At 43.7% G+C, this 27,334-nt stretch overlaps 1 protein-coding gene across 1 annotated transcript in view; it reads left to right on the top strand.

Moving 5' to 3' along the window:
• CDK5RAP2 (CDK5 regulatory subunit associated protein 2) overlaps positions 1-26,746 on the top strand; it is a 190,150-nt gene extending 163,404 nt beyond the window's left edge. The window contains exons 24-32 of the mRNA XM_060250867.1: positions 1,410-1,599; positions 3,140-3,261; positions 8,307-8,555; positions 12,721-12,801; positions 14,406-14,647; positions 20,174-20,320; positions 22,597-22,735; positions 24,997-25,043; positions 26,647-26,746. Of these exons, the coding sequence (XP_060106850.1) occupies positions 1,410-1,599; positions 3,140-3,261; positions 8,307-8,555; positions 12,721-12,801; positions 14,406-14,647; positions 20,174-20,320; positions 22,597-22,735; positions 24,997-25,043; positions 26,647-26,706 (1,277 nt within the window). The 3' untranslated portion in view covers positions 26,707-26,746. The remainder of the gene's footprint in view (positions 1-1,409; positions 1,600-3,139; positions 3,262-8,306; positions 8,556-12,720; positions 12,802-14,405; positions 14,648-20,173; positions 20,321-22,596; positions 22,736-24,996; positions 25,044-26,646) is intronic.
• The last annotated feature ends 588 nt before the right edge of the window (positions 26,747-27,334 follow it).

Below are 27,334 nucleotides of genomic sequence, written 5' to 3'. Positions count from 1 at the left end.
TCTGGTCCCTTGCCTTTCAGGTCCTGAATGGCTTGGGGCCAGGGTACTTGAAGGACTGCTTCTTCTGCTACTGCTCAGTTAAAGTCTGCTTGAGAAGTCCTGCTCTTTGTGCCCTCACCTGCACAGGTGAAGTGGGTGGTGAGTAGAGTCACTCTTTCAGTGGTGACCTCACTTTTGGATTGCTCTCCCCCTTGAGACTTGCCCACCACCTACCTTTAGTCTCTAAGCCAAGACATTTCTTTCTACCTGGCCTTTTTGGTATGGGGCTCGATCCCTTTTAGCTGTTTTTATGGTGCGTTTCTAGCCTGTTATAGGGCTATCATATTAACTTGCTGAATGTCATTTTATGGTGCTTTTATGCCTGTGTGATTTGTTTTATTATTGATAATTATTATGTTATGTTTATGATTTTAGTGTACTGTAATTTTACTTTGTGAGTTGCCTCAAACAGGTCTCTGGAGAGGCGGCATGTATACATATATCCAGCAGGGATAGGGATGATGATGATGATTGTAACAGACAGAATTTATCCAGCACATTTAGTTTAAAGTGTTATAAGCACAGTATCACCATAGTCTTACAGCCCTGTAAGACATGCCAGTTGCATTATCTCTATGCTGCAGATGGGGACAGTAAGGCTGAGAGAGAGTGGGCAAGTATTGGCCAAAAAAGGAGGAGAAAAACAAAACCCTCTTTGAGAAAGGTAGCCAAAAAGGCTGAGACAAAGAAAAACAAACTAAAAGATAGCTACGCATGTAATGCTAATGTACAAAATATTAAATTATACATTCAAAAGTGGAACAAATTTTGATTCCAGTGGCACCGTTAAGTCCAACAAAGTTTTAGTCAAGGTATGAGCTTCTGTGTGCATGCACACTGAGGACTTCTGATTGGCTGTGCAGATTGAAAGGCATCCTGTTAAAAAGAACTTCTGCCCAAATGTTGAAGTATTACTATGAGAATTATGCATAACCTTGAACCCTGGCATTTTGTGATTGGCTCCACCTCCTGTGGCAGCTATTTTGTTGTTGATCCCACCCCCCCTGTTTTAGAATTAAAAAGATGCCAACAGCTACTGAGCCACATACTGTTCTCCCAAATTTACTTTTGCCAACATTAGCAAGATTATCGTTTCTGTTTTCTTGATAAAGGACATTCCCTTCTCAGAACCTGAGTAATTCCAGCAGACAGTCTGTTACAAGTTAAGAGGCTTCATGCAGTTGAGGAATCCCGTGGGTTAAACATTTCTGTTTCTATTAAATCACTTTCTGTTCCAGAAGTGCAGAAGAAAATTGGAATGCTAAAATTGTAAGCAGTGGATGAGTATCTAATTTCAGCCATGACTTCCTTGGTTTTGCTTAAGATCAGCTGTGGCTCTTTTGAACAACTTGAAGTTCTTCTCCTTGCAGACAAACAAAAGGAAAACGAAAAGTTGCGTGAATCCCTTTCAATGAAGCATGTCATCGTTGAGCGCCTTCATAAGGACTATGAGCACATGAAAAAGGAAAATGAGAAGCTGCAAAAACAAGTGAGCAAGAGGGAGGAAGAGAACGGCCAGCTGACGCATGAAGTTTATAATATCAGAAATGAGTTAAATAGGTAATAACCCTATCGTTGCTTAACTCTGTTGCCTGGTAGCCAATTTTCTGTGACTGTGAAAAAGGGCTTTCCCTTTTAATCTGGAGTGGCCAGAATTAAAGGCAGGGATTTGGGTAAAATGGATTGCTACCCCAGTGTTATTACCTCTTAAGTGGTTTCATGGATAAGCTTTGTTTTACACTGTGGGCCAAACTGGACGTTATACATAAACCCATTTTAAAAACCCAGCAGCCACTATTTTCTCTAAAATGATCTTTTTGGGGTGGATGGCTATGGCATCTGTCTACATTTTACATTTTTACCTATCCTTCCTTCCACAAATTCTCAGCAGTGTATATAACTTGCTGCTTCATTAGTTTCCAGCCTATGGATTTGACCCCAGGTCTTCCTAGAAAGGTGAGAGTCCACCATCTCACCACTATGCCACACTGGCCTTTAAATGGACATGAAAGTGGTGTATGTGTACGTGTAACCTCTACTTTGCCCACCATTTTTGGCTTCAAAATATGCTGGTCCTCGTGGTGGTCCAAGTATACATTTACTCTTGCAAATGGGATGTGGAACTCCATTGGAGGAGGATCACCTGGGGGCAGAAACAAATACCCATCAGGGGTTGAAAGGCATTTTTGCCTATAGCCAGTTAACTGGTTGCCCTTTTTCTCTGGATGTGAGCAGCACACTTGCAGGATAGAAAGCTAACTGTAAGGAAGGGATTTTCCTTTAGCTCATGATTTGAGCCCAGTAGCACCATAAAGACCTAGAAGATTTCCACTGGGTATAAGCTTTTGAGAGTCAAAGCTCACTTTGTCAGATAAAGAAGACAGCAAATTTATACCCAGCCCTTCTCTCTGAGTCAGAGTCTCGAAGCAGTTTACAATCTCCTTCATTTTCTTCCCTCTCAACAGACACCTTGTGAGATAGATGAGGCTGAGAGCTCTCAATGGAAGCTGCCCTTTCAAGGACAACTCTTTCGAGAGCTATGACTCATCCAAGGCCCTTCCAGCAGCTGCAAGTGGAGGAGGGGGGAATCAAACCCAGTTCTCCCAGATAAGAGTCCGCGCACTTAACCACTACACCAAACTGGCTCTCAGTCTTGTATCTAACAAAGGGAGCTTTGACTCTCAAAAGTGTGTATCCTGGAAATCTTGTTGGTCTTTAAGGTGCTACTGGACTCAGATCTTGCTCTTCTGCTGCAGACCAACATGGCTACCCACCTGAAACTCCCTTCAGATCATATTGCCTAGGGACACTGGAGGGCTTTGTCTTTCCCTGCAGGAGAGATTTGTTTTGATGTCTGTCTGCTCCATCATGCTTTTTCTGCAAGTTGAATCAGGATCTGGGTTTATGTGGAGTTGTGCTGGTACAGTGAAGATCTCCTTTTAGGGCAGGAGTTGTAACTTTATGACATGGTCAGTTCCAGCCTTGTCATTCTAATTTCCTTCCAGAGGGGTTGCAGTCATGGCATTTGCACAGTCAGGTCACATTTAGGAGATAACAGCGTCTTAAGCTCTTATTAATCAGTTCAATTGGAATGTCGCAGGCTGCAGATAGAGCTGAACGCAAAACAGCACCAGCAGTTGGAGAAGGACAAATTGCTGCACTCGCTGCAACTTGAGCTCAAGGTGTTTGAGAAGTTAGACGAAACAATCAGAAGTCAAAAAGGTATGAATCGCTGAGATCTCGCCCATGGCTTTTCTTGCCACAGCCCTCTTGTCTCTAGATCCAGGTCTCTCTGCTTTCCGTTGCTGGCTTTGTTTCCCCTAGCTGGAAAAAAAGAAGGGATGTTGGATCAACTAACACAGGGGCTTTCAAACTGTGAGGTAAGCCCCTTTTAACCAGTACCCTAGGGACACATATGATGTTTCAAGGAAGAGAGAGGCTTCTAAGACAAGTACTGTCTGACTTCCAGCTGCTTATGACCTAGGTATCTCCTGGCAGTGGACTCTTGTTAATCTCTCTTTCTCCGCTCCCTCAGCAAAAAATCTGGTTCATGCTGTGCTTATCTTGACTAAAACTGTCTCCCTCTCATCTACATCTTGACCCTCTCATCTACATTACCAATCACATATCCTGCCCTGTTTCTGCGGATCTCAGGGTGACCTTGCTGGTTCTGCCTTTCCCCACTATCCTCATAACAGCCCCTTGTGTGGTCCAGAGTCACCCAAGGAGCTTTGTGGTTGGATGGGGGTTTGAAACTGGGCTTCTGCCGCCAAAATCATTCACCTCTCTTGCCATTCTGACCAGTTGACACCTTAAATCCTTAAACGGCTTCTTACCTGCTCCTAGAGATGGCAGGATGCTCATCCCTACCTTCTGAGCCTTCTATGTCCTTGCTTGCCATTGTCTTAACGCACATATCCCAGTAACTTGTGACCTTTTCTCCTCCCGTTCCTCAGCTGCTCATTCACCTGCTATCTCAGTTGCCTTTGTCCTTTCTCCCTTGATGCCTGAATACTTCCAGAAAGCCTTTCACTACCTTGAAATTCCTTCTATCCCATTTTACCATGTTTGTCAACAACCGCTTAGTTCCCATCCCCTACTTAAAAAATTAAGCTTTAATATGTATAACTGAAATGTACATACATTCTTGCTTGCCTCCACTGCACATTCTTCTTTCCCTTTGCGCATCTTGACTCAAATTTTAGGTTGTCGGTTCTTCATCGCAGGGACCGAACTTTCTGTACGGTTGTAAAGTGGCAAGATGCATGGGAAGAAACTATGCCAGCGTAAGAGATGCGATCCAGGGTACGGCATATGGCTGGTGTCACTTGAGAAAAACCATTTTCCAAGTTAACATTTCTTCATGCTGTTAAGAATATAGCCACTCGTCTGGGAGCTAATAAATGTTGGTTCTTCCAGATGACAAGCAGCTGCTGGTTTAGGATGCAAAATGACTAACATCTGCTAGTAAAAAATTTTGTGGGCTACTTACTTTAGCGGACTTCTTTGCAAGGCTATGATGTAGCTTAATTCTAGTGATTCGCTGCCCTGTTTTCCAGTTTCGGTGAATTTTCCATCGGAAGAAAAGGGGGACAAAACTGTGTGTGAGCATTTAGGGACAGCATAAGTATTCTCTTGCAACGTCATCTTTAAACAAAAACGGTAAAGGTTCCCTGTGCAAGCACCAGTCGTTTCCGACTTTGGGGTGACATTGCATCATGACGTTTTCACGGCAGACTTTTTACAGGGTGGTTTGCCATTGCCTTCCCCAGTCATCTACACTTGACCCCCAGCAAGCTGGGGACTCATTTTACCGACCTCGGAAGGATGGAAGGCTGAGTCAACCTTGAGCTGGCTCCCTGAACCCAGCTTCCGCCAGGATTGAACTCAGGTCATGAGCAGAGAGTTCAGATTGCAGTACTGCAGCTTTACCACTCTGTGCCATGGGGCTCTAACATCATCTTAGGGCACATCTATAATGCTGATCATTACCTGTCTTCTGTCAGGTGTCAAATAGCCCTGACATTTTGGGAGGTGTGGTGCAGAACTTGTTGGGGACAGCAAAAAACAAAACCCTTATGCTTTTAATGCACCTTATAGTAGAGAATGTATTAAAATGGTGCTATTTGGCCTGTGTGCTGCCCCCAACATATTTTATTCAAGAATGCAAATGATCAGCAGAAGGTCAGATTCTTCTCTTTACAGGTGTGTTTTTTTCCCTCGGCTTTGCAGCCATCTCTGGGTGAACTAGCCAGAGCTGAAAGATAAAGACACTCCAAGCCATCCAGTGAGCTTCATAGTTAAGCAGAGAACAGAATTTGGTTTCCTGCATCCAAGCCCCAGGCCACATTGTTGTCCACATTAGTGGAGCCCAGGCAGAGAGATAGGTGAAGGGGTAGCACGATCATGGCAGGAAGAGAGATGAGTTCCCAGAAAAATAACATCTGAGCGTATAAATATTTTCAAGTAAGCAAATTAAATATACAAAATCTAAGCCATAAGGATGACACATCTATCTTGAAATCATAAACTATGATCTCCTGCCACATTAAGAACATTTCCTACACTGGCGTTCTTTGACTCATGATGATTTCACACAGATATATAGATACATATTGCTTTTTTTCTGTTTTAATTTCTTGTCAACAGCCTTGCTGTAAACAGCCTTGAGTATTTTTAAATGGAAAAGCGGCATATAAATGTGCTGAGTGGGTAAATTTGGGGTAAATTTCTATGTAATTTATATTGGGTTAAATGTACATAAGAACATAAGAGAAGCCATGTTGGATCAGGCCAATGGCCCATCCAGTCCGACACTCTGTATCACACAGTGGCCAATACACTCACTCACTCACACACACACACAGTGGCTAATAGCCACTGATGGACCTCTGCTCCATATTTTTATCCCATCCCCTCTTGAAGCTGGCAATGTTTGTAGCTGCCGCCACCTCCTGTGGCAGTGAATTCCACATGCTTTGGGTGAAGAAGTACTTCCTTTTATCCTTTCTAACCTGACTGCTCTGCAATTTCATTGAATGCCCGCGAGTTCTTATATTGTGAGAAAGGGAGAAAAGGACTTCTTTCTCTTTCTCCATCCCTATATATACCTCTCTCATGTCACCCCGCAGTCGACGTTTCTCCAAGCTAAAGAGCCCCAAGCATTTTAACCTTTCTTCATAGGGAAAGTGTTCCAAACCTTTAATCATTCTAGTTGCCCTTTTCTGCACTTTTTCCAATGCTATAATATTTTTTTTGAGGTGCGGTGACCAGAACTGCACCCAGTACTCCAAATGAGACCGCACCATAGATTTATACAGGGGCATTATGATACTGGCTGATTTGTTTTCAGTTCCCTTCCTAATAATTCCCAGCATGGCGTTGGCCTTTTTTATTGCAATTGAACACTGTCTTGACATTTTCAGTGAGTTATCTCCCGTGACCCCAAGATCTCTCTCTTGGTCAGTCTCTGCCAGTTCACACCCCATCAACTTGTATTTGTAGCTGGGATTCTTGGCCCCAATGTGCATTACTTTGCACTTGGCCACATTGAACCTCATTTGCCATGTTGACGCCCACTCACCCAGCCTCAACAGATCCCTTTGGAGTGCCTCACAATCCTCTCTGGTTCTCACCATTCTGAACAATTTAGTTTCATCTGCAAACTTGGCCACTTCACTGCTTACTTCTAACTCCAGATTGTTAATGAACAAGTTAAAGAGCATGGGACCCAGTACTCTGCCTTGCAGCACCCCACTGCTTACCATCTTCCACTGTGAAGACTGCCCATTTATACTCATTCTCTGCTTCCTATTAATTAGCCAGTTTTACTCCATGACTCTCAAGCTTACTAAGGAGCCTTTGATGAGGAACTTTATCAAAAGCTTTCTGGAAGTCAAGGTAAACAACATCTATTGGGTCCCCTTTGTCCACATGTTTGTTCACCCCCTCAAAGAACTGTAACAGGTTAGTGAGACAAGATCTTCCCTTACAGAACCCATGCTGAGTCTTCCTCAATAACTTGTATTCATCTATGTGCCTACTCATTCTGTCCTTGACAATGGTTTCTACCAACTTTCTCGGTATTGAAGTCAGACTGACTGGCCTGTAATTTCCCGGATCTCCTCTGGAACCCTTTTTAAAGATTGGGGTGACATTTGCTACCTTCCAGTCCTCAGGAACAGAGGCAGATTTCAGTGAAAGATTACATATTTTTGTGAGGAGATCCACAAGTTCAACTTTGAGTTCTTTCTTTGAGTTCTTTCTTTCTTTACATTTTCTTTGAGTTAAATTTAGGTACATTTAACTTATTGGGTTTACATTTAACTCACTGTGAACTTCAAAAAGGTTAACTTGCTATAGCTCCAAGCCCAGGTAAGAGAGGTCCTATATAAGATAAAACAGAAGGCAAGCAATGAGCAAGGAGGCTCAACATCTTACTGATGTGAGAAAGAGGCCCCAGGCCACGTTGTTGTCCACATTAGTGGAGCCAAGTGTACCCCCCCCCCCCCCCTTGAGAGAATCCTGTTAACCAGGGCTTGTTTTTGTAGCAGGAAATCCTTTGCATATTAGGCCACACACACCAGATGTAGCCAATCCTCTTGGAGCTTACAGTGGGCCCTGTACTAAGAGCTCTGTAAGCTATTGGAGGATTGGCTACATCAGGGGTGTGTGGCCTAATATGCAAAGGATTTCCCACTACAAAAAAAGCCCTGCTGTTAACTGTTTCCCTCTCAGATCCTCTTTCATGAAGAGTGAAATTATCCAACAGTTTAATCATATAATGAAAACATTCTGTTTGTTTTGCCTCAGCTTCAGATCGGATCTTTCTGCTATCTGGCCCCTCATGGTTCTCATTTTCCTGCTTGAAATATTCTTTGTTTCTTTTGGCTTATTGATTTTCTTCTCTTTTTCTTTTTCCATGATTCTTCCCCCCCCCCCTTTTTCTCCTTCCCCCACAAACGCTGCTTTCAAATGCCCTTCAGAATTTACAAATCTTTTTTGTTCCAGTCCCTTATTATCCATAATTTTGCCTTGGGTATGCAACATTAGCTTTTATAGACAAATTGAAAAATAATTTTGGCTCTTATTAAATCTTTGGAGGGTAGAAGCAATTAAGATTGGTGGATCCCCTCCCCCCCAGGCCATTATCTACCTACTGTTTGTAGTTAGTTCTTAATATTTGACTCAAACACGCTCGTTCAGCATTTAATAATGACTATTATAATTGTTCGCAACGGTGATTTATTTTTGTTAAATGTCCTCAGATCTCAGGCGCGACGGATCAGATGAGTGCTGGAAAGATCAAAACAGCCCACTTGACTTGCACGAACTATTAGTTGAAATACGGGACCTGAGAACGCAGCTTGAGAGAAGCATCCAGGCAAATAGAACATTGCATGAAAAATTCGAAGAGCAGCTTTCGAGAGGCAGGGGAGAGAAAGCCAGCTCAGGGTCAACTGTGAATATCAACTATCTTTTGAAACAAGAACTGCAGCATTACTCTGGGATAAATGGTACGGCACACTACACATTTGAATGCGTGGCTTTGCTTTAAAGGGGTCTCTTCAGGTCTGGTCCACCAATAAAGCAGGGCTTGAACATGTCTGTAGGTTGTTGCGTTTTTCTCTCTATTGACAAATTTAACTCTGTTGAGGCAATACTTTGAGAAAGACTCACTGGTCTTTATCTCAGAAACCTCCAACCATTCCTTCCTTGGGTGTGGGTGTAGTTTTTTAGACAGTATCTAACAGAACAGTCGAGTTACATTTCCACACTTTTTTTCCTTTTTGCTTACCTGAATGGTTTATTTAATGCACAAGCATAGAGCATTTGCTCCAGGCAGCAGCGCATTACTCACCAACGATCAATATGTGCTTTGGACGGTCTATGAATAAATCAGCAGAATAAATTTTGTACCCTAGAGGAATATTTCCCCCCTCTATTTGCATTGCTATTAAATGAAGGACGCTAGCAATTTAAAACATAAGGGAAGACAGAAAATACTTGCATGCCATGAAAATCTTCCTCGTAAGGGGATGTCCAGAGCTTTCTAACACCATGCAGCATTAAATGGATGCTTCTTAGCTCAGAATACTACAGAAACAAATACTACAGCTCTGGTCACTGTTTACTTTTTTGTTTGTTCGATTTTGTTGAGGCAAGCCGAAAAAAATAGACAGCAGGAAGGTGTGCAGAATTAGTGTCGTCTGTTTCAGCCCTGTGGCATTTGAGCTTTATCATACAATTCAAATTTGCAGTAAAGTTTAATTTCCTTTGCAGGAATTCCAGCAAGCAGATATTTCTGGTGTTAGCAAATGGCTATAATGTTTATGTTTGAAGGGCTGCTAGGTGGAAGAGTTTGGGGTATTTTTTTGCTAACCTTTATTTTGGAATTATTCAAATAGACTTGGGCAGTAATCAGTTGTTATCACCCATTTGTTGGTAATGAAAGGAAGCCTGGTTCGGTCCACTACTGGGTGCCTTCCTTATGTCCCAGGACAGAATCAAGCTCAAAGACTTCTTCATTTAGGAAGTCTTCAGCCTAACCCCAGCATCTGAATTGGGCAAAAATAAACTGATGTTGTTTCTTGTCCACACATCATAATTCCTTCCTCCCCCCAAAATAGATTTTATTTTATTAAATCTAATCCAATACAAGGGGAACATAGGGAAAATAAATAACAAAAATATAAAATCTAACATACAGGAATCCAATTTAGATCATTGGATGCATATAATAAACAGTTTACAAAAATAATACAGAATATGCCATGTATTAAGAATTAAGAAAAATCCCACCATTCATTCTATTAGGCAAAAAGGAAATATTCCTAAAGAATTCCAGAACCGGGGCTCAAAACAAATCATAATCTATAACCAAATCAGTATCATTTTCGAAAAAAGGGTTATCCACTGTTTTACCCATTGCATGCTGGTCCCATAACACATTTCAAACATGGGGGTATGTGGGGGTTTCCAATTTTTAGCAATTGTCATGCGAGCTATCACCAACATGGTTGAGATGAAAGATTTCTGAACTTTACTCACCAAGTTATCAGACCAGATATCAAATAAAAGCAGTTTAAAATCTACTGGAATGGTTAGATTGAATATACGTTTTATTTGCTCTACCACACATCGTAATTCCAAACCTCCTGGTTTGTGAGCCAGAAGTGAATTCTGTTTTTCCTGGTGGATGTGGACATCATAACAGACTGTAGTTAGATTGAGGATGTCCTAAGTCAGGAAGTCTTTCCTCGCAGCACTGTGCAAAAAAGGAAGAAGGGAGGAGAGAGGAAGCACGCATGCCCTAAAGGCAAACCTGGTTTGTTTGCAACAACAGGATATAATCTGAGAAGACCAGGTTGGCATCTCCCAAAGCAATGGAGAAAGTTTCTTTTGTAATCAGGTTATTTCAGACAGTTTGTTTGAGCCCGAAAGATTCTACAAACCCTAATGATGTTGCCAGCCGTGAAACCTGAAATCTTTGAGTTTGTTTGCTTGTTTAAAATATTTAAATACCTCTCTTTCTCCCAAGCATCTCCGGACCCAAGATGGGTAATAACAATGTAACAGCCGTATGAAAACAATAGGATAAAACAATACATATCAAATGCATTTAAATCATGTTATAGCCTAGTGTAAAAACACCTTGTGGCCCAACCAGCAGGGTATTCCCCCCTTTTCCAGACTCAGTTTGCCCTAGAATCTCTCTGGAGTAACTTTGTTTTGTAGCCTTGCGGGAAAGCCCAGAGAGTAGAAGCCCCCTGCTTCAGTTCCACAAGCATGGGGCAGCCACTGAAAAGTCTGGACCCCAAGCTATTGCAAAATGTTCCTTAGACAAATCAAGTACCAGCATTAGATACTGCTAGGAAGAATGAGGCTTTCTTAGAAGAACATGCAGGAAGAGGCAGTTATTCAAGTATGTGACCCTCAGACTATGAAGGACTTTAAAGGTGAGGACCAACACCTTGAATTATACCCAAAAATTAATCAGCAGCCAGTGAAAGGACCTTAGAAAAGCAGTCACATGGCCCTGCCTGACTAGCCTGTGAAAACAATCAGGGTGCCACATCTTGTGCCAGCTACAATTTCCTGATAGTCCTCAAGGGCAGCCCCACGTAGATTGTGTTACAGTAATCTAGCCTCAAGTTTCTGAAGCGTGGATCAGTGTAGGCAGTTTGGGTTTCTGCAGGTAGGCAGCCAGTTTCCTAACTAAATGTAGCAAGAAAAAAGCACTTAATTATTAGCACTTGATTATCCCATTGCAACACAGCAATTTCAATAAGACTAAACTATTCGAGTGTGAATGTTTTAAAGATGTTGGATATATCAAGTTGAGCCCCTTTGCAGCACAATTCTGTGAAAACTTTCCCGGGTGTAAACTCCACCGAATAGACCTGAGTGGATTCTGAGTAAACCTACTTAGGATTGCACACAATAAGTCCAACAATATCAGTGGGAGGAGTTTAAACCTATACTTAACTGCCCCCACTGACATCAACGTGGATTCACAGTATTGACTTGCTGGACCGCGATACTTTTTTATGTAGAGGTTTCAAAGATGGGCCACAGACAGATTTGAAGGATTTAGTCCTCTGACCTGGGGTAATGCTACTTTAACTAATTCAAATCTGATATTTCATAAGATGTTATTCACACTTTACAGACTTTGCCCTTCAGCCCATGAAGGTTAGAGCTTGTTTTAAAGAAAGAAAGAGAGAGAGAGAGAGCTCAGGATGTCAAGATCTGTTTCAGTCTACAAACTTCTCCACAGTTTAAACAATAGAACAAAGTAGGAGTCCAGTAGCATCTTTAAGACCAACAAAGTGTTATTCAGAATGCAAGCTTTTGTATGCATGCGTGCTTCATCAGACAATGGAATGGGGTACAGTAAGCAGAGCTGGTGGGCAAAGTGGTACAAAGTTAGAATTCAATGGCAAAACAGTGAAATTAACAAATTGAAAGAACTTTTGGTCTGGATAGCATTGGTGTGGGAAACCAATATAACAGTAACAAGTCAGAATGGGAGAATGATGGTGACAGTGTCATAAGATAATAAATGTAGTCTGTTAATTGCGCTTGCAGGTCTGGGTTAAACGGAGAACATGTCTTTCCCAGAGGTGTTTCTGTCCACCTCATTTACTTTTTAACATGTAACATACATTATAAACATTGTTCTAGTTTGCCATTAGAAAAAAAAAGAATACATTAACATATAATGGAAGATGGGTTTAGTATATGTAATGAGATAAACGGCCAATATCCTTTATTTGAGTATGTCAGTACAAAAAACATTATTCTGATACACTATTCCTAAAGAGAAATACATTGGAATACTGTGGATATATAGCTATACTTGGTGAGAACGGGTTTAGCATATGCATGCTTAACCACTGTCCACCAGCAATATGTAGACCAACACAGCTGACCACCTGGATCTATATACATTTAAAACAAGTTTGGTTCCGTTTCTATCCTGCATTCCGTGAAACTCCAGGTGCTGTACACAGGGCTCCCATGAGATCTATCCAGGTGCTGACCAGATCTATTCTTGCTTAGCTTTCTGCAAGGTTCTCGTGCCCTCCACCAATACGCTGAGACACAATTATGGATGTGTAGAATATACACAGCTGTGACATTGCCCTCTTACCGACAGGCTTCTCTTTTGATAACTAGAGTTCAAATTCCCTACTGCGGAGAGCAACGTCCTTGACTTGCAGCAGAAGTACGGATGCTGCACATCGCCATTCAAAGCAGGTACTGCTACAGACACCCCAAATCCTGCTTTTTAACGCACATTCCATGTTGTCTGATGATAATACAAACAATTGCATTTATGTGGCCCTACCCTGGCTAATCTGCACTCTGGGTGCTCACAGAAAGAATGCCATAACAAGGCCTGTTTTTTACTGCTTACTGTCACTCATGGAGAGGGCAAAGAAAGCATTCATGGGAGGAACCAGCAGCAGACCCTCCTGGAAAGCCCTTGGTGAATTCAATCACTTTCGAGCTGTGCTTTGGAAAGATAAGGAGGACGAAGAAATTCTAATGAGCCAATCAGAGAGAAAAAGACCAAAGCAGCCAGGATCCAGGTCCAGCTGAGTAGCTTCCTGCTTCTAGCTCCATCCCAGCGATGATTAGAGAGAGGGCAGGAAGCTGCCAGGCATCCTTCCGTCATGCCAGGATCCAGTTGCAGCTGCAAGCTCCCAGCTCCTGCCTGGCATCAGCAGGGCCAGAGGGGGATGAGGCGGAAACTGGGCGCTTGATCATCTCGCCCTGAAGCGAGACGTAATGAAGAACCCTTTCCTCCAGTCGCTTGCCGAATGATATTTTAATTGATGCTTTTGTTTGTTGGTTGGTTTTTAATTCTCTTGTCTCTGAGAGCCATCGTTTTTGGCCGAATGTCAGGGCAGAAATCCAGTAAATGAATAATGTCTAAAGGCGCATTGCCCGAACGGGGTTACCCAGGCTAGCTGGATCTCGGAAGCTAAGCAGGGTCAGCCCTGGCGTGTCCTTGGATGGGAGACCACCAAGGAAGTTCCAGGTCGCTACGCAGAGGCAGGCAATGGCAAATCGCCGCTGTTCGCCTCTTGCCATGAAAACCTGTGCAGCAGGCCCCCGCCATCTTTTCCACCCCACAGGCACCTTTGGTGGAATCCTGACACAGTGTGGAGGGTGCAGCCGCAAATTGGCTGACACAGAAGGAAGAGCCAGCTACAAAATGACTGCAGCTGCTTGCCTTCAGTCACACAGGGAAGATCCTTGTGCTGTGGTCGTGGCTGCTGCCAAAGCAATGTTTTTAGAAACTCACACAGCCAATCAGAAGCCCTGCTGGGCAGAAGCTCCACATGACAACACCTGTTTTCTAAAAACTCTTAGCACCAGGAAAGGTGTCATTGAGCACCGTGGTGCCCATGGGGGACCTTTGCCCTGCAAGGTCACCATAAGTCAGCTGTCACTTGACAGCACTTTCCACCACCAAAGGCACATTGGTGGAGTTCCCCTGAGAAGCGCATAACCCTTCAGCGCTCACAATCCTGGTGATCCTTCTGCCCCCCTGGCTCACCCACGCAAGCTGCTTCTTGCTGCCTCCGATCTTCAGGACAATGACTGCTGTCACAAACAGACTTTATATCAGTTTGGTTGATACAGCAATGCTTGCCTCACTCAGTGGTCCTTCCAGGTGGATGAGAATTATTAGAACAGAACAGGCCTTTTCTCAAACAGAGGGGAGTGGTGGCAGGCCAGGGAAACCACAGCGGGATGGGGAAAAGAGTTGAACTGCAGCTATAGACTTGAGCAGCCAGCTATCTTGCTTAGGATTGCAGGCATGATCTGACCTTTGGTCTCTTGTGCATTAGATGCAGAGCTATCTTTGGATGATTCGGACAGATCTTCCCAGTGCAGCTCCTCAGCTAGCCAGTCCCGCGAGCCTTGTGTTGTTCCTGGCCGTCTCATCTGGGCAGACAAAAATGGCAGACATGTCCTTGGCTTGGTTGAGGACTATAATTCTTTACGGAAGCAGATCTCTGAAACGCGAAAGCTGTTGTTGGAACTGGAGCTTCCTCTGAAAGCCATGGAACGTCGGGAGCTTGGAGTAAAGGTATACTGCTGGGTTGTGAGCATAAATTGGTATAACTAATCTCTCTCTATTTATTTATTTGTGTGTGTGCGCGTGCATGCCTGGAAGTTATGCCTGACTTCTGGCAATCCCTAGTGGAGCATGGAGGACATTTAGAGAATGTCTCTGCCTCCCAGCCCTGGTATTCTTTGGAGGTTTCCCATCCAAATACTTGCCAGGGTCTGTCCTGTTTAGCTTCCAAGATCTGATGAGATTGGGCTTGCCTGGGCTATCCAGGTCAGGGCGGTACGGCTATTCTTTAACAGTATTTTCAACAAAACACTTAATAGACAAATGTGACTGAGCTGGTTTTCAGAAATAAATTTGAGTTTTTGTCTCTCTTCTCTCTAAAAGGAGAACATGTCAATGAAGTTAAGGGTAGGTGATTTTGAGACCGAGAGAGGAGATTACATGCCTGCTCCTCTGTAGGTTAATAGATTAAAAAAAGGTAAAGATAGTCCCTGTGCAAGAACCAGTCGTTTCTGATTCTGGGGCAACATCACATCACAACGTTTTCACAGCAGACTTTTTACGGGGTGGTTTGCCATTGCCTTGCCCAGTCATCTACATTTTCCCCTCAGCAAGCTGGGTACTTATTTAACCAACTTCAGAAGGATGGAAGGCTGCTACCTGAACCGGCTACCTGAACCCAGCTTCCGCCAGAATTGAACTCAGGTTGTGAGCAGAGAGCTCGAGATTGTAGCACTGCAGCTTTACCACTCTGCGCCTCGAGGCTGCTTAATAATAGGTTATTTGATACTAAATGCAATAGATTATATTTAATAGATTATTTAATATATCAAAATAAAATATTCTTTTTAAGAACATAAGAGAAGCCATGTTGGATCAGGCCAATGGCCCATCCAGTCCAACACTCTGTGTCCACAGTGGCCAATATATGTGTGTGTGTGTATACACACACACATACATATATACTGTGACTAATAGCCACTGATGGACCTCTGCTCCATATTTTTATCCAATCCCCTCTTAAAGCTGGCTATGCTTGTAGCCGCCACCACCTCCTGTGGCAGTGAATTCCACGTGTTAATCTTTTGGGTGAAGAAGTACTTCCTTTTATCCATTTTAATCTGACCGCTCAGCAATTTCATTGAATGCCCACGAGTTCTTGTATTGTGAAAAGGGGAAAAGTACTTCTCTCTCTACTCTCTCCATTCCATGCATAATCTTGTAAACCTCTATCATGTCACCCCGCAGTTGACGTTTCTCCCAGCTAAAGAGCCCCAAGCGTTTCAACCTTTCTTCATAGGGAAAGAGTTCCAAACCACTCTTGTTGCCCTTTTCTGCACTTTTTCCAATGCTATAATATCCTTTTTGAGGTGCAGTGACCAGAATCACACACATGATACCTCACCACCGATTTATACAGGGGCATTATGATACTGGCTGATTTGTTTTCAATTCCCTTCCTAATAATTCCCAGCATGGCGTTGGTCTTTTTTATTGCAATCGCACACTGTCTTGACATTTTCAGTGAGTTATCTACCATGACCCCAAGATCTCTCTCTCGGTCAGTCTCTGCCAGTTCGCACCCCATCAACTTGTATTTGTATCTGGGATTCCTTGCCCCAATGTGCGTTACTTTGCACTTGGCCACACTGAACCACATCTGCCACATTGACGCCCACTTACCCAGCCTCAACAGATCCCTTTGGAGTGCCTCACAATCCTCTCTGGTTCTCACCACCCTGAACAATTTAGTGTCATCTGCAAACTTGGCCACTTCACTGCTTACTCCCAACTCCAGATAATTAATGGACAAGTTAAAGAGCATGGGACCCAGTACTGAGCCCTGCAGCACCCCACTGCTTACCGTCCTCCACTGTGAAGACTGCCCATTTATACTCACTCTCTGCTTCCTATTAATTAGCCAGTTTTTGATCCACAAGAGGACCTGTCCTTTTACTCCATGACTCTCGAGCTTACTAAGGAGCCTTTGATGAGGAACTTTATCAAAAGCTTTCTGGAAGTCAAGGTAAACAACATCTATTGGGTCCCCTTTGTCCACAAGTTTGTTCACCCCCTCAAAGAAATGTAACAAGTTAGTGAGGCAAGATCTTTCCTTACAGAACCCATGCTGAGTATTCCTCAATAACTTGTGTTCATCGATGTGCTTACTCATTCTGTCCTTGATAATGGTTTCTACCAACTTGATCCACGTTCAACTTTGAGTTCTTTCAGAACTCTTGGATGTATGCTATCCGGACTGGTGACTTATTAGTTTTTAATTCGTCAATCAGTTGTAGGACCTCCTCTCTTGTCACCTCAATTTGACTCAGGTCCTTCAACACCTCTTCCAAAATTAGTGTTTCTGGAGCAGGCAAACACTTCTCATCTTCCACAGTGAAGATGGAGGCAAAAAATGCATTCAGCTTCTCAGCCATTTCCCTATCCTCCTTCAGTAATCCTTTTACCCCTTGGTCATCCAATGGCCCCACTGCCTCCCTGGCTGGTTTCCTGCTTCTAATATATTTTAAGAAATGTTTATTGTTGGTCTTCATGTTTTTTGCAATATGCTCCTCATAGTCCCTTTTTGTCTGCCTGATCACAATCTTGCATTTGATTTGCCACAGCCTGTGTTCCCTTTTATTAATCTCACTTGGACTAGCTTTCTACTGCTTAAAGGAGTCCTTACCTTGTACAGCTTCCATTACTTTGTTTGTTAATCATGCAGGCCTTTTCATATACCTGTTTGTGCCTTTCCTAACTTGTGGTATATATTTTATCTGAACTTCTAGGATTGTAGTTTTAAATAGCCTCCAAGCTTCCCCAAGAGTTTTGACTGTATTTACCTTTCCTTTCAGTTTCCTCTTCACATGCCTCATCTCAGAGAATTTACCCCTTTTAAAGTTAAACATGGTTGTACTGGTCTTTTGGGGCAACTCCCTATTTATACAAATGGTGAAATCAATAACGTTATGGTCACTGCTCCCAAGCGGTGCGATCAACTTTTACATCTCTCACCAAGTCTTGGGCATTACTTAGGACCAAATCCAGGATCACCCCACCCCTGGTAGGTTCTTTGACCATCTGCTCCATAGCACAGTCATTGAGAGCATCTAGAAACTCAATCTCTTTCTCTCAACCTGAACAAGATTTAAGCATTGCCCTGGTTTTGCTTTGAGATGTCATCACGTGGCCGATTGGGTTGGCTTCATGGTGCCAGGATATTATGCTGATAATGCGATCCCTGAGTGACTAGATTACATAGTAAGTGATAAGAGTCTTCTTTAAAAACAGCAATGACAAAGGAACTTTGCATCTGCAATGCCTGCCGCAATCAACCATTCTTGCAGATTGGTGAGAATTAGACTAGGAGAATTGGTGAGAATTAGACAGGGGGTGTTATAGTCCAGGGGAGCCCCAGAGGGATGGGAGAAGAGGTTGAAGTGCAGTTATAAATTCAAGCATCCCCCAGCATCTCCACTTAAAGAGTCTTAGAGGACATCGGCACAGACCATTCTCTGCTTGAGATCCTGGAGAGTTACCTCTAGTCAGTTATCTCCAAATACTGGATTAGAAAGCCAGAGTTCTGACACCATATGGCAGTTTCATCACACGCTGGTTTCTGATGCATCTCATCGGCATGACAAATCTCAAATTCATTCCTGTGCATTCTAGAAAAAATATTAACCATATTGATGTGACAGGCAGAATTGTGAGATTGGATGACTTTGGAATTTGGAATGTTGCGCACCTTTGAGTGGAAAAGCAGTTGACAAATAACCTAAATAAATAAATAAACAAACAGAATATATAACAAATTAACATTCGACTCTGATCCAGATTGCGATTGGCACCATTGATGAGGAAGATGAAACATGTTCTTCCATAAATTGTGGTCACTTTGTCAGGAGCCAGGATTATTCGTCATCCCAACAGCATTCTCAGGGGAACCCCTTTGCCATTGAAGAAGGGTGTAGCTCAGTGGGAAAGCATCTGCCTTGCATGCCTAAGGTCCCTGGTTTCATCCCCAGCATCTCCAAGAATCTAGAAATCAAGATACTGTTAGTCAGAGTAGATGATAGTGAATTAACATAGACCAGTGGTCTGTCTTGGTGGGAAAGAGCTTCCCCATAAGAAGGACTATTGCTCGTGGTCTATATCAGCGGTGGCCAAACTTGCTTAATATAAGAAGAAGATATTGAAGAAGATATTGGATTTATATCCCGCTCTCCACTCCGAAGAGTCTCAGAGCGGCTCACAATCTCCTTTACCTTCCTCCCCCACAACAGACACCCTGTGAGGTGGGTGGGGCTGGAGAGGACTCTCACAGCAGCTGCCCTTTCAAGGACAACCTCTGCCAGAGCTATGGCTGACCCAAGGCCATTCCAGCAGGTGCAAGTGGAGGAGTCGGGAATCAAACCCGGTTCTCCCAGATAACACTTAACCACTACACCAAACTGGCTCTCCGAGCCACATAGATCACACATCAGATGTTTGAGAGCCGCAAGACATGAATGTCAGATGTTTGAGAACCACAGGACAAGAAGGAAAAGGGATGGGAGGAGGGTGGGGGGAGGTGGAAAGAAAGCAACTTTAACTTTAAACAATGGCTTGGCTTGGAGAAGTGATTTGAAGAGACAAATGCCTTCTCCAAGATAGTCGACAGGGCAATGGGGACTTCGAGAGCAACACAATGTGTGTGAAAGAGTCACATGTGGCTCCCAAGCCACAGTTTGGCCACACCTGGTCTATATCATGCTTGTAGATTGAATCTCTGATATCACCAGTTTAAAGGATTTCACATCAGCTTCCCACAACTGGCTTTTTGTCAAACAAAATGAAAAGTAGGAATGTTATTAAAATAAATGTCTTGTGGTTTGCAGTGTGCGACCTCACTTTCTTTCTCGGTGGCTTGTAGAAAAAAGGAGGGAGTTTCTTATTACTGTAAAAGCGGTCCTACCCATATATCCCAGTCTGCCCTGGTCCCAGTCAACATTTTCTCTCTGCGCATTTCTCCCCATTCCTCATCTTGGCAGCTTCTCCCATTTGTTTTCTCATCTGTCCACAGAAGAAAACATTTTGCCTTGGCCCCAACAGTTAGCTGAACATTAAATGGCACACTTTAAAGGGTTTGCTAAGGAAGAAACATCTATATTGCCTAAATTAATGTCGGGAGTCATTTGAATTTCAAATCCCGTGCCATGAAATGCAAATCAGCCGAGGAAAAGTCTTTTCCAAGTGGCACAGCAAATGTAGTAAATGTAACCTTTTATTAATTACTGTTATTGATTAGGCTAAGTCACCGTCGGCTCCATCCCCCCCCCCCCCAAATTCTTGAATAATGTATAATTCAGCAGCCTTTTTAACCTAATAAATTAGTTTTGCCTGGCACACAATACACTTGTTCATCAAAATGAATCCAAAAAATTCATTGCATATTGGATTTATGCCATTAATTAAAGCCTACGTTTTCATAATCTTTTAAGTATAAAACGGAAAACTTTTCTCTCCCCCCCCCCCCCCCCCAATTCTGCAATGCAGGTTGCTTGCCAGGCATCTCTGGACAAACATTCTGCAGCCATCTGTGCAGCACAGCGCAACTTGGAAGAAGCGGCTCGTCTCTTGAAGCTCCTTTGGAGAGTCTCGTTACCTATGAAAGTTGTCCATCAAGTTGCTTACTCTCTTCAGGTACCCCGGGGGAGAGGGGAGAGTGGCTTGAGCTGAGAGTGCAAGCTGTCTGTTCTTAATTATTTGTTGAAAACCTTTTTATTCCAAACCCTGCACCAAAGTGCCTGACACAGCATACAATAACAACTTTTGAAAGAGTGACCATAGCCATGTGTGTATGTGTTAATTGCCGTCAAGCTGCTTCCAACTCATGGTGACCCTGTGAATGAATGCCCTCCAAAACATTCTATCATTAACATCTTTGTCCAGATCTTGCAAAGTGAGAGTGTCACTGATTGAGTCAATCCATCTCATGTTGGGTCTTCCTCTCTTCCTGTTGCCTTCAACTTTTGCTAGCATTGTTGACTTTTCCAGTGACTCTTGTCCTCTTATTCATTCATTCATTCATTTTATTCAATTTTTAGCCCGCTTTTCCCATAGAACAGGCTTAGGGCGGGTTACATCATAGAAAAGATCAACAGTAAAAAACCAATTTAAAATATATGAAATCTAAAATGACAGAGAACAATAAGTACTAAAATGGCAAATTCTGCCTCACAGACATGACCTCATGTGACCAAAGAAGCCTCATTTTAGTAATTTTAGCTTCTAGGGAGAGTTCAGGTTTTATTTGATCTTGAATCCACTTATTTGGTTTTTTGGCAGTCCACAGTACCTGTAGAAATCTGCTCCAACACCAGATTTCAAATGAATTAACTTTCCTCCTGTCAGCTTTCTTCATTGTCAGCTTGCGCACCCCTGCATAGTAATGGGGGAACTATAGCATGGATTCTATAAAACACACTAAAAATAGAAAGGAAAAGGAAAGGTCCCCTGTGCAAGCACCAGTCGTTTTCGACTCTGGGGTGATGCTGCTTTCACAATGTTTTCACGGCAGACCTTTTTACGCGGTGGTTTGTCATTGCCTTCCCCGGTCATTACACTTTCCCCCCAGCAAGCTGGGTACTCATTTTACCGACCTTGGAAGGATGGAAGGCTGAGTCAACCTCGAGCTGGCTACCTGAAAACCCAGCTTCCACCAGGGATCAAACTCAGGTCATGAGCAGAGGGTTCCGACTGCAGTACTGTAGCTTTATCACTCTGCGCCACAGGGCTCAGTCTAAAAATAGAAATCATGGGTCAGATAGAATCAATAAAGATAAAACGGGGGAATGAAATGACAGGAAAAAAGGCAGTGAAGAAATTAATAGGAAACTCAAGAGAATAAAACGTTTTCACATGGCACTTAATACTGAAAATTTGGTGCCATAATAACTTCAGGGGTTTTTTTTGGGGGGGGGGGGAGATTCCATGACAGAAAAGGCCCTCTTCTTGGTGCACCATGTCTCAGACCATGGGGAAACAGAGTAGAGCAGGGTCTCTAAAATCTGTCCACATCCGAACCACAAATATTGGTCTAGATGGACTTCTGGTCTGATCCAGCACAGTGCTTCCTTCACCTCTGACTCAGCTAATTAAGAGAGGAATCTGTGCAGGATACAGCCCTTTGTCCTGAGGAAGGGCATCTAGGAGGAGACTGCTGGTGTTACAAAGATAGGCAGCCCCACTCCGTGCCATCATGAGGCCCAGTGGATGAGCTGCCCAGGACCATCACAGTGGAAGGCAAGGACTTTTTCTGTCTCTCAGTGAGTTCCTTTAGAAAACCTGAAACAATCGACTAGGATTTCCCTGCATTGTTTCTGTTGCAAACACACGGGCAGCAAAGAAACCAAGACCAAAAGGTCTCTGATTTCAAAGGGAAGGGTGACTCTCTTTGCTCATTGTCTAAAAAAGGACCAGAAAATGAAGGCTTGGGACCAATGGAAGTCACTACTTCTGTCTGCCTGATAGGACAGTCAACAGGAAATCTGATTTTTCTTTTTCTTTTGTGAATTTTTAAAAATTTACTTTAAATTTATATACCACCCACTCAGCGAGCGTGAATATAATTCCTAAGTACTGGAGGGCCAGTGCCCATAGACTAGTGTTCCTAGAAGCTAAGAACACTGTGTGGAGTGAGAGAGCATGTCCAAATCTTACCAGTAAAATATTGCCCCCACGAGGGCTGCTAAAGAGTGCTACTAGTTTTAGAGGAATTGAAGTCACGGATCGGTCTCCAGCAACAAGATCTGAAACACAGTCCAAAGCCTTTCCTGGGACTCCAGTGCGCATGTGGGGCTTCAAGCAGCTTTGGTGGCTCAGCACTGGAGTGAGCAGGGCAGCCTCATTTGCCCCAAGTTCTGTGGACAGAGCAGTAACACGGCAAGGAAGGTTCACATTGTCATTGTCTTCTGAAGGATGAAAGCATGAAAGCAGAGCTGCATCAGCTCCGGAGGAAATTGGCCGAGCAGGAAAAGACGTTGCACAGCACTGTGGTGCGCTTGCGCTCAACCAACCAGCTGAAAGAAAACATGGAGAAAGTCATCATCAATCAGTGTGAGTGAGCTTCCCTTCCCCCTTTAATTTATTTATTTTTTGCTGAAAACTTCCTTTCCAGTATTCAGCACAGATTACAGTAACAGAAACAGTCAACAGCACAATAGAAGGACAACACTGAAACACTGAAATGGACAAATTGGGGAAATGGCTTCCAGCCATCTTACTCCCAGAGAAAGCAGTGTTCAGCTGAAAGCCAGGCTACGCTCTCCATTCTGAACTGTAGTGTAGAAGCCAGCAATCTAAAATTGGAGTTTGAGACCTGTAACGCCTTAAAAGATCAACAGAAATTTCTAAGGTGTAACCTTTCACTGAGTCCAAGGTGAACTTTAACTCACAGAAGCTTAGACCCTGGAAAACTGTCTTGGTCTTTCAGGTGCTACTGGACTCTCTTTTTGTTTTGATACTAAACCTTACACAGGTCACACCTGAAACTATCCAGAAACAGAAGCTAGCAACAGTAGAAGTACAGTCAAGCATAAAATCATTGATAGGACAGCAGTGAAAAAAAGTAAAGTAAAGTAAATGAACATGTCCGGGAATCTCATCACAAAATACCTTCCTGAACACAATGATTTGTGCAGATTTTTGGAAGGTGACAGTGAGGCAGATTTCATAGGGCAGGGAATTCCAAAGCCCAGAAGCTGCTGCTGAAATCCCTTCTTTGGGCCCAGCTTGGCACTGAGCATGTTATCTGGAGGGAGGGGGGGAGTCTCCTTTTCCCCACACCTTTGATAAAAAAAGAAAGGTAAATCCATCCCCCCCCCCCCCTTGCAACAGGAGGAATTTTTCACCTTCTTCAAAGGCATCTGCTTGAAGGGACAAACTGGCTTAGTGAACTCGCCCAGCATGCAATTACATTCTTAGGAGTAATTAATCTGGAATTGAAAATGCCATCTTCGCGCCCTCCCCAGAAATGTGTAGGAAATGAACCTGCATAAATGTCGCAAGTTACTCAAGCCACTGGAATGAAACATGCCCTTGCTTTTGATGTCAATTATTAGACACAAAACCTCGCAAATATACAATTTTTAAAGGTTAACACGCATCCTTTCCCATCGGCCTGTCCTTTCAAGCCCATTTTTAAAGAGGAACTTCTCCATTAACAAACAGCACAAGCAAAAAATTGAACTGTATTAACTCCATCTCCACCCCTGCATGGGGGGGAGAAGCTTTTGAATTCTGTACGAACTATTTATTATGAGGGTTTGTTATTTAAATGAACCCCAAATCATTGGGCCCTCCACCAGAATCAGAAATCAAAAGTGGCCCTGTGTGGGCCCAGGGCCTTGCATCTGTTCTCCCTTTCTTGCTTACTATATACAGCCACCTCTACCCTGGTTTAACACTCTATTCCTTAGAGAGGTCAACTGCACAGGTGAATTATTGGATGCTTTCTGGGCAGGAACTTCCTGTTGGCCAAGGATTCTCTCCACCTGGACCAAGTTGTTTATCAAGAGTCCTTCTCTCCCTCCCCCATTCTCCCTTCCCAGGGCCCTTAGTACTGTGGAAGGCGTGAACTCACTATGTGGGGAGGTTCCTGGGCCTGCTGAATCATCAGTCAGAGTGAGAACTCCAGTTCAGCAGTATGTTAGAGTATGTGGAAGGAAGGGTTGAAGCTGGCTAGTCAAAAAAAAAAAAAAAGTGGGAATTACGTATGATGCAATGATGCACGATTGAGCAGCGTAGAAATATATAAAACAATTCATGCCCAATTGGAAATCAGCAGGGCTGCTGGAACATGCTGAAATCCAGTGCCCAATGAAGGTTTAGAATTCCGACCAGCGCTGTTCAGGGTTTGAAGTGAGACACAAAAGCATAGAAAGATCGTAGTCGTACACACACTTATGGAGCAGTACTTACGGAGCACTTATGGAGCAGTAAATCCCGTTTCATCTAGATACACATGCACAGGATTGGGGCTGCACATTATGCAAAGTACGCATGGTGGGGTTGGGAAATGGGGGCACTGAACATGCTGCATGCCTATTGACAGAAATAAAAGGGAGGGTTTTTTGCAGTGCGGACAAGAATTGTGCTTATGGGATGTGATACTGGGGACATGGGACACGTTTCAAGTCTGTGTTGGGCCCATAGGAATGGTGTCAGAGCCCTGAATTTAAGCATGCGTGTCCTGGCTGGTGGCAGCCGCCAAGCTTTGCCTGCATTTCTTTCTCCTCAAGCCCCTTCCAGGCATGCAAGAGCCCTGTGAAAAATAAAACCAGCCTGCAAACTCTCTGCCCCTTATTTTCTTTTTGCAGTGGCCTTAACTCATGACGTTTTAAAGAAGGCGAGAGGAAACCTGGAAGTGAGTAAAACCTATGTGTCCTTTAATTAGCTCGTGCCGTTCTCCTTCCCTCCTGCTGTGGCCCATTCATTTATATGAGCAACATAAATTGCCTTGTTAATCATGTACTTTGGAAAATGGCTGGTCATTGGCTTGGCATGCATTTCATGCCCTTACGTTGGGGGAAGATAGGTTGGTTGCTACCCGTTGGATTCAACAAGCAGGCCTTAATATTTAATGTTCACATTGCAGGTTGATGAAATCTTTTATGGCTGTGTCCAGATAAACTGGCTCAGCCTTTTATTTTCCCTGTCCCCCCGTGGCTCATAGGGATCTCTTGTCCACCACCACTCATTTTATTTCAGGCTGTAATCCCTGAGAGAAGGAGAGAAAGGGGGCAACACAGCCTCGGTTGTAGGTGAAGTTGGACTCTCCCTCTGAATTGGTCAAGCTGCTTTCCCTTCCTGCTTCCAGTTGCCCTTCGGAACCCATCTCTTATATTCAGTCGCCCATCCCAGTGTACCTTCTCCTTTGCTGGTCCCAGTCGAAGCAATCATTTGTCTGCTTCTGCCATCTTCATCCAGTCAGAGGTATCTTTATCCAATCCCTGGATAAAATGGCCTCCTGTGGGCTTCCCTTCGTGAGGGTGCACCCTCCCCACCGAGAAGGAGTGCAGTGAAGTGCAGGTTCTTTTGGCTCCGACTGTGGAGCCTGAAGGAGGCTTAGAGAACCTCAATCAGCTCCTTCCCCCAGGCGGCCCACCTAGCTGGAAATGGGAAATTGCTTTTGAGTAAGGTTGCCAGGAGCTTATGTTGCAACAGTGGGGGAGGGAGCTTTCTGGGAGTGCAGGGGTGGGGAGTGATGTCACTGTGCTGGACACCCTGACGTGATGATGTCACGCAGAAGCAACATCATCCAGCTGGGGATGTCAGATGGCAACACTTTGGTTTTTAAGCAACCTCTGGGGTAAAATTGGGCTCAAACCCTGGCGCCCCTGGTGTGATGATGTTACTTCTGCGTGACATCATCATGTCAAGGCATGGCTGTTGGGGGCAGAAACCCACAAAACTAGGGTGTCCCCCACTCCCTCCTGGGGTCTGGCAACCCTGCTTCTGAGGGCCTTGTGGCAAATACAGCTCCGGGGAAGCAGCAGCAACAGGGCAATGCTCCTTCCCACCCTGTTGATCACATACAGGCAGCAGGCCCTCTCTGGCAGCTGCCCAGGCCTGTCTAATCCTTACACTGGTCTGTTCCTTCATATTTTCTCATTGGGTTCCCCTTGAAGTGGCGTACCTGCATCTAGGTTGTACCACCTCAAACTGTAGGTGAGGGATCTCGTGATGAAATCCTCTCCTGTCCCCCCCCCCCCCCGCCGCCCTCCCAAAATCACTGCACTTAGAAAGATATCACATCAGAGAGAAAGTTAGGCCCGAACCCTGCCTTGCTTATTTTCTACGTGGAAGGACATTTTGCATATGAAGCACGAGTGCTTCCTCCTGCTGTCTGAAATCTTATGAGTTTCCCTCTTGTGTGAGGCTGTAGTTCTGAAGTCATCCAGTATCAACCACAGCTTCAAGTGGTGGCGGTGATTTCCACGAGTGTCAATTGTTTCTTTCTTCCCCAGGTTCAGCCAGCTGAGAACAAAATCTCGACTGCCTGTCTCAGTCCGAAGAGGGTTTTGTGAAGGCAGCGCTGCCCCAATAAAGGCCAATATTCCATTCTGACCCTCTTTTTTCGACTGCTTCCTTTCTCTCAGGGCCTTGTTATTTATTGTCTTTCAGACATTTCTTCTCTCGGCATATCATTTGTATCCCATGCTTGCTTGTAGGGAAGAGGATTTGGAGAAATAATAACTTACTTTACATCTGATTTTACAACACGTGGATTCAGATGTTACTGATAACAGGAAGATTTAAAAATAGGATATGGTCGTTTGGGATTTTTAATATGCTCTGATTTTTTTTCCTGATTTTAAAAAAAATAAAACCTCTAGAAGGTTCTTAGGTTTTTCTTTTTAAAAAAAAGTCAAGGTACAACATTTATTAATGTTGGAAACCTCAGTGCAAAATACAGATCTCTTGTCAGTGCAATGAAATGGCAACAAAAGCTGTGCTCAAGCAATTTAATTTAAGTCTGTTGTGCCTGGATGGGTTTTTTGGAATGTGGGAAACCTTGAATAATATTTTAAAGTGTTGTGATTATTTGCTTGAAGGGTTTAGTGGAAAACTGCCTGATGCAGCAGGCGAGTTTCTAATCCAGATCATCACAACAATCTGATGTCGGGTTAGAAAAATGTTAACTGAACCAGATGC

Source organism: Heteronotia binoei, chromosome 12 (assembly GCF_032191835.1).
Source record: "Heteronotia binoei isolate CCM8104 ecotype False Entrance Well chromosome 12, APGP_CSIRO_Hbin_v1, whole genome shotgun sequence".
Classification (NCBI taxonomy): domain Eukaryota; kingdom Metazoa; phylum Chordata; class Lepidosauria; order Squamata; family Gekkonidae; genus Heteronotia; species Heteronotia binoei.
This window is presented reverse-complemented; position numbering and strand designations above follow the sequence as displayed.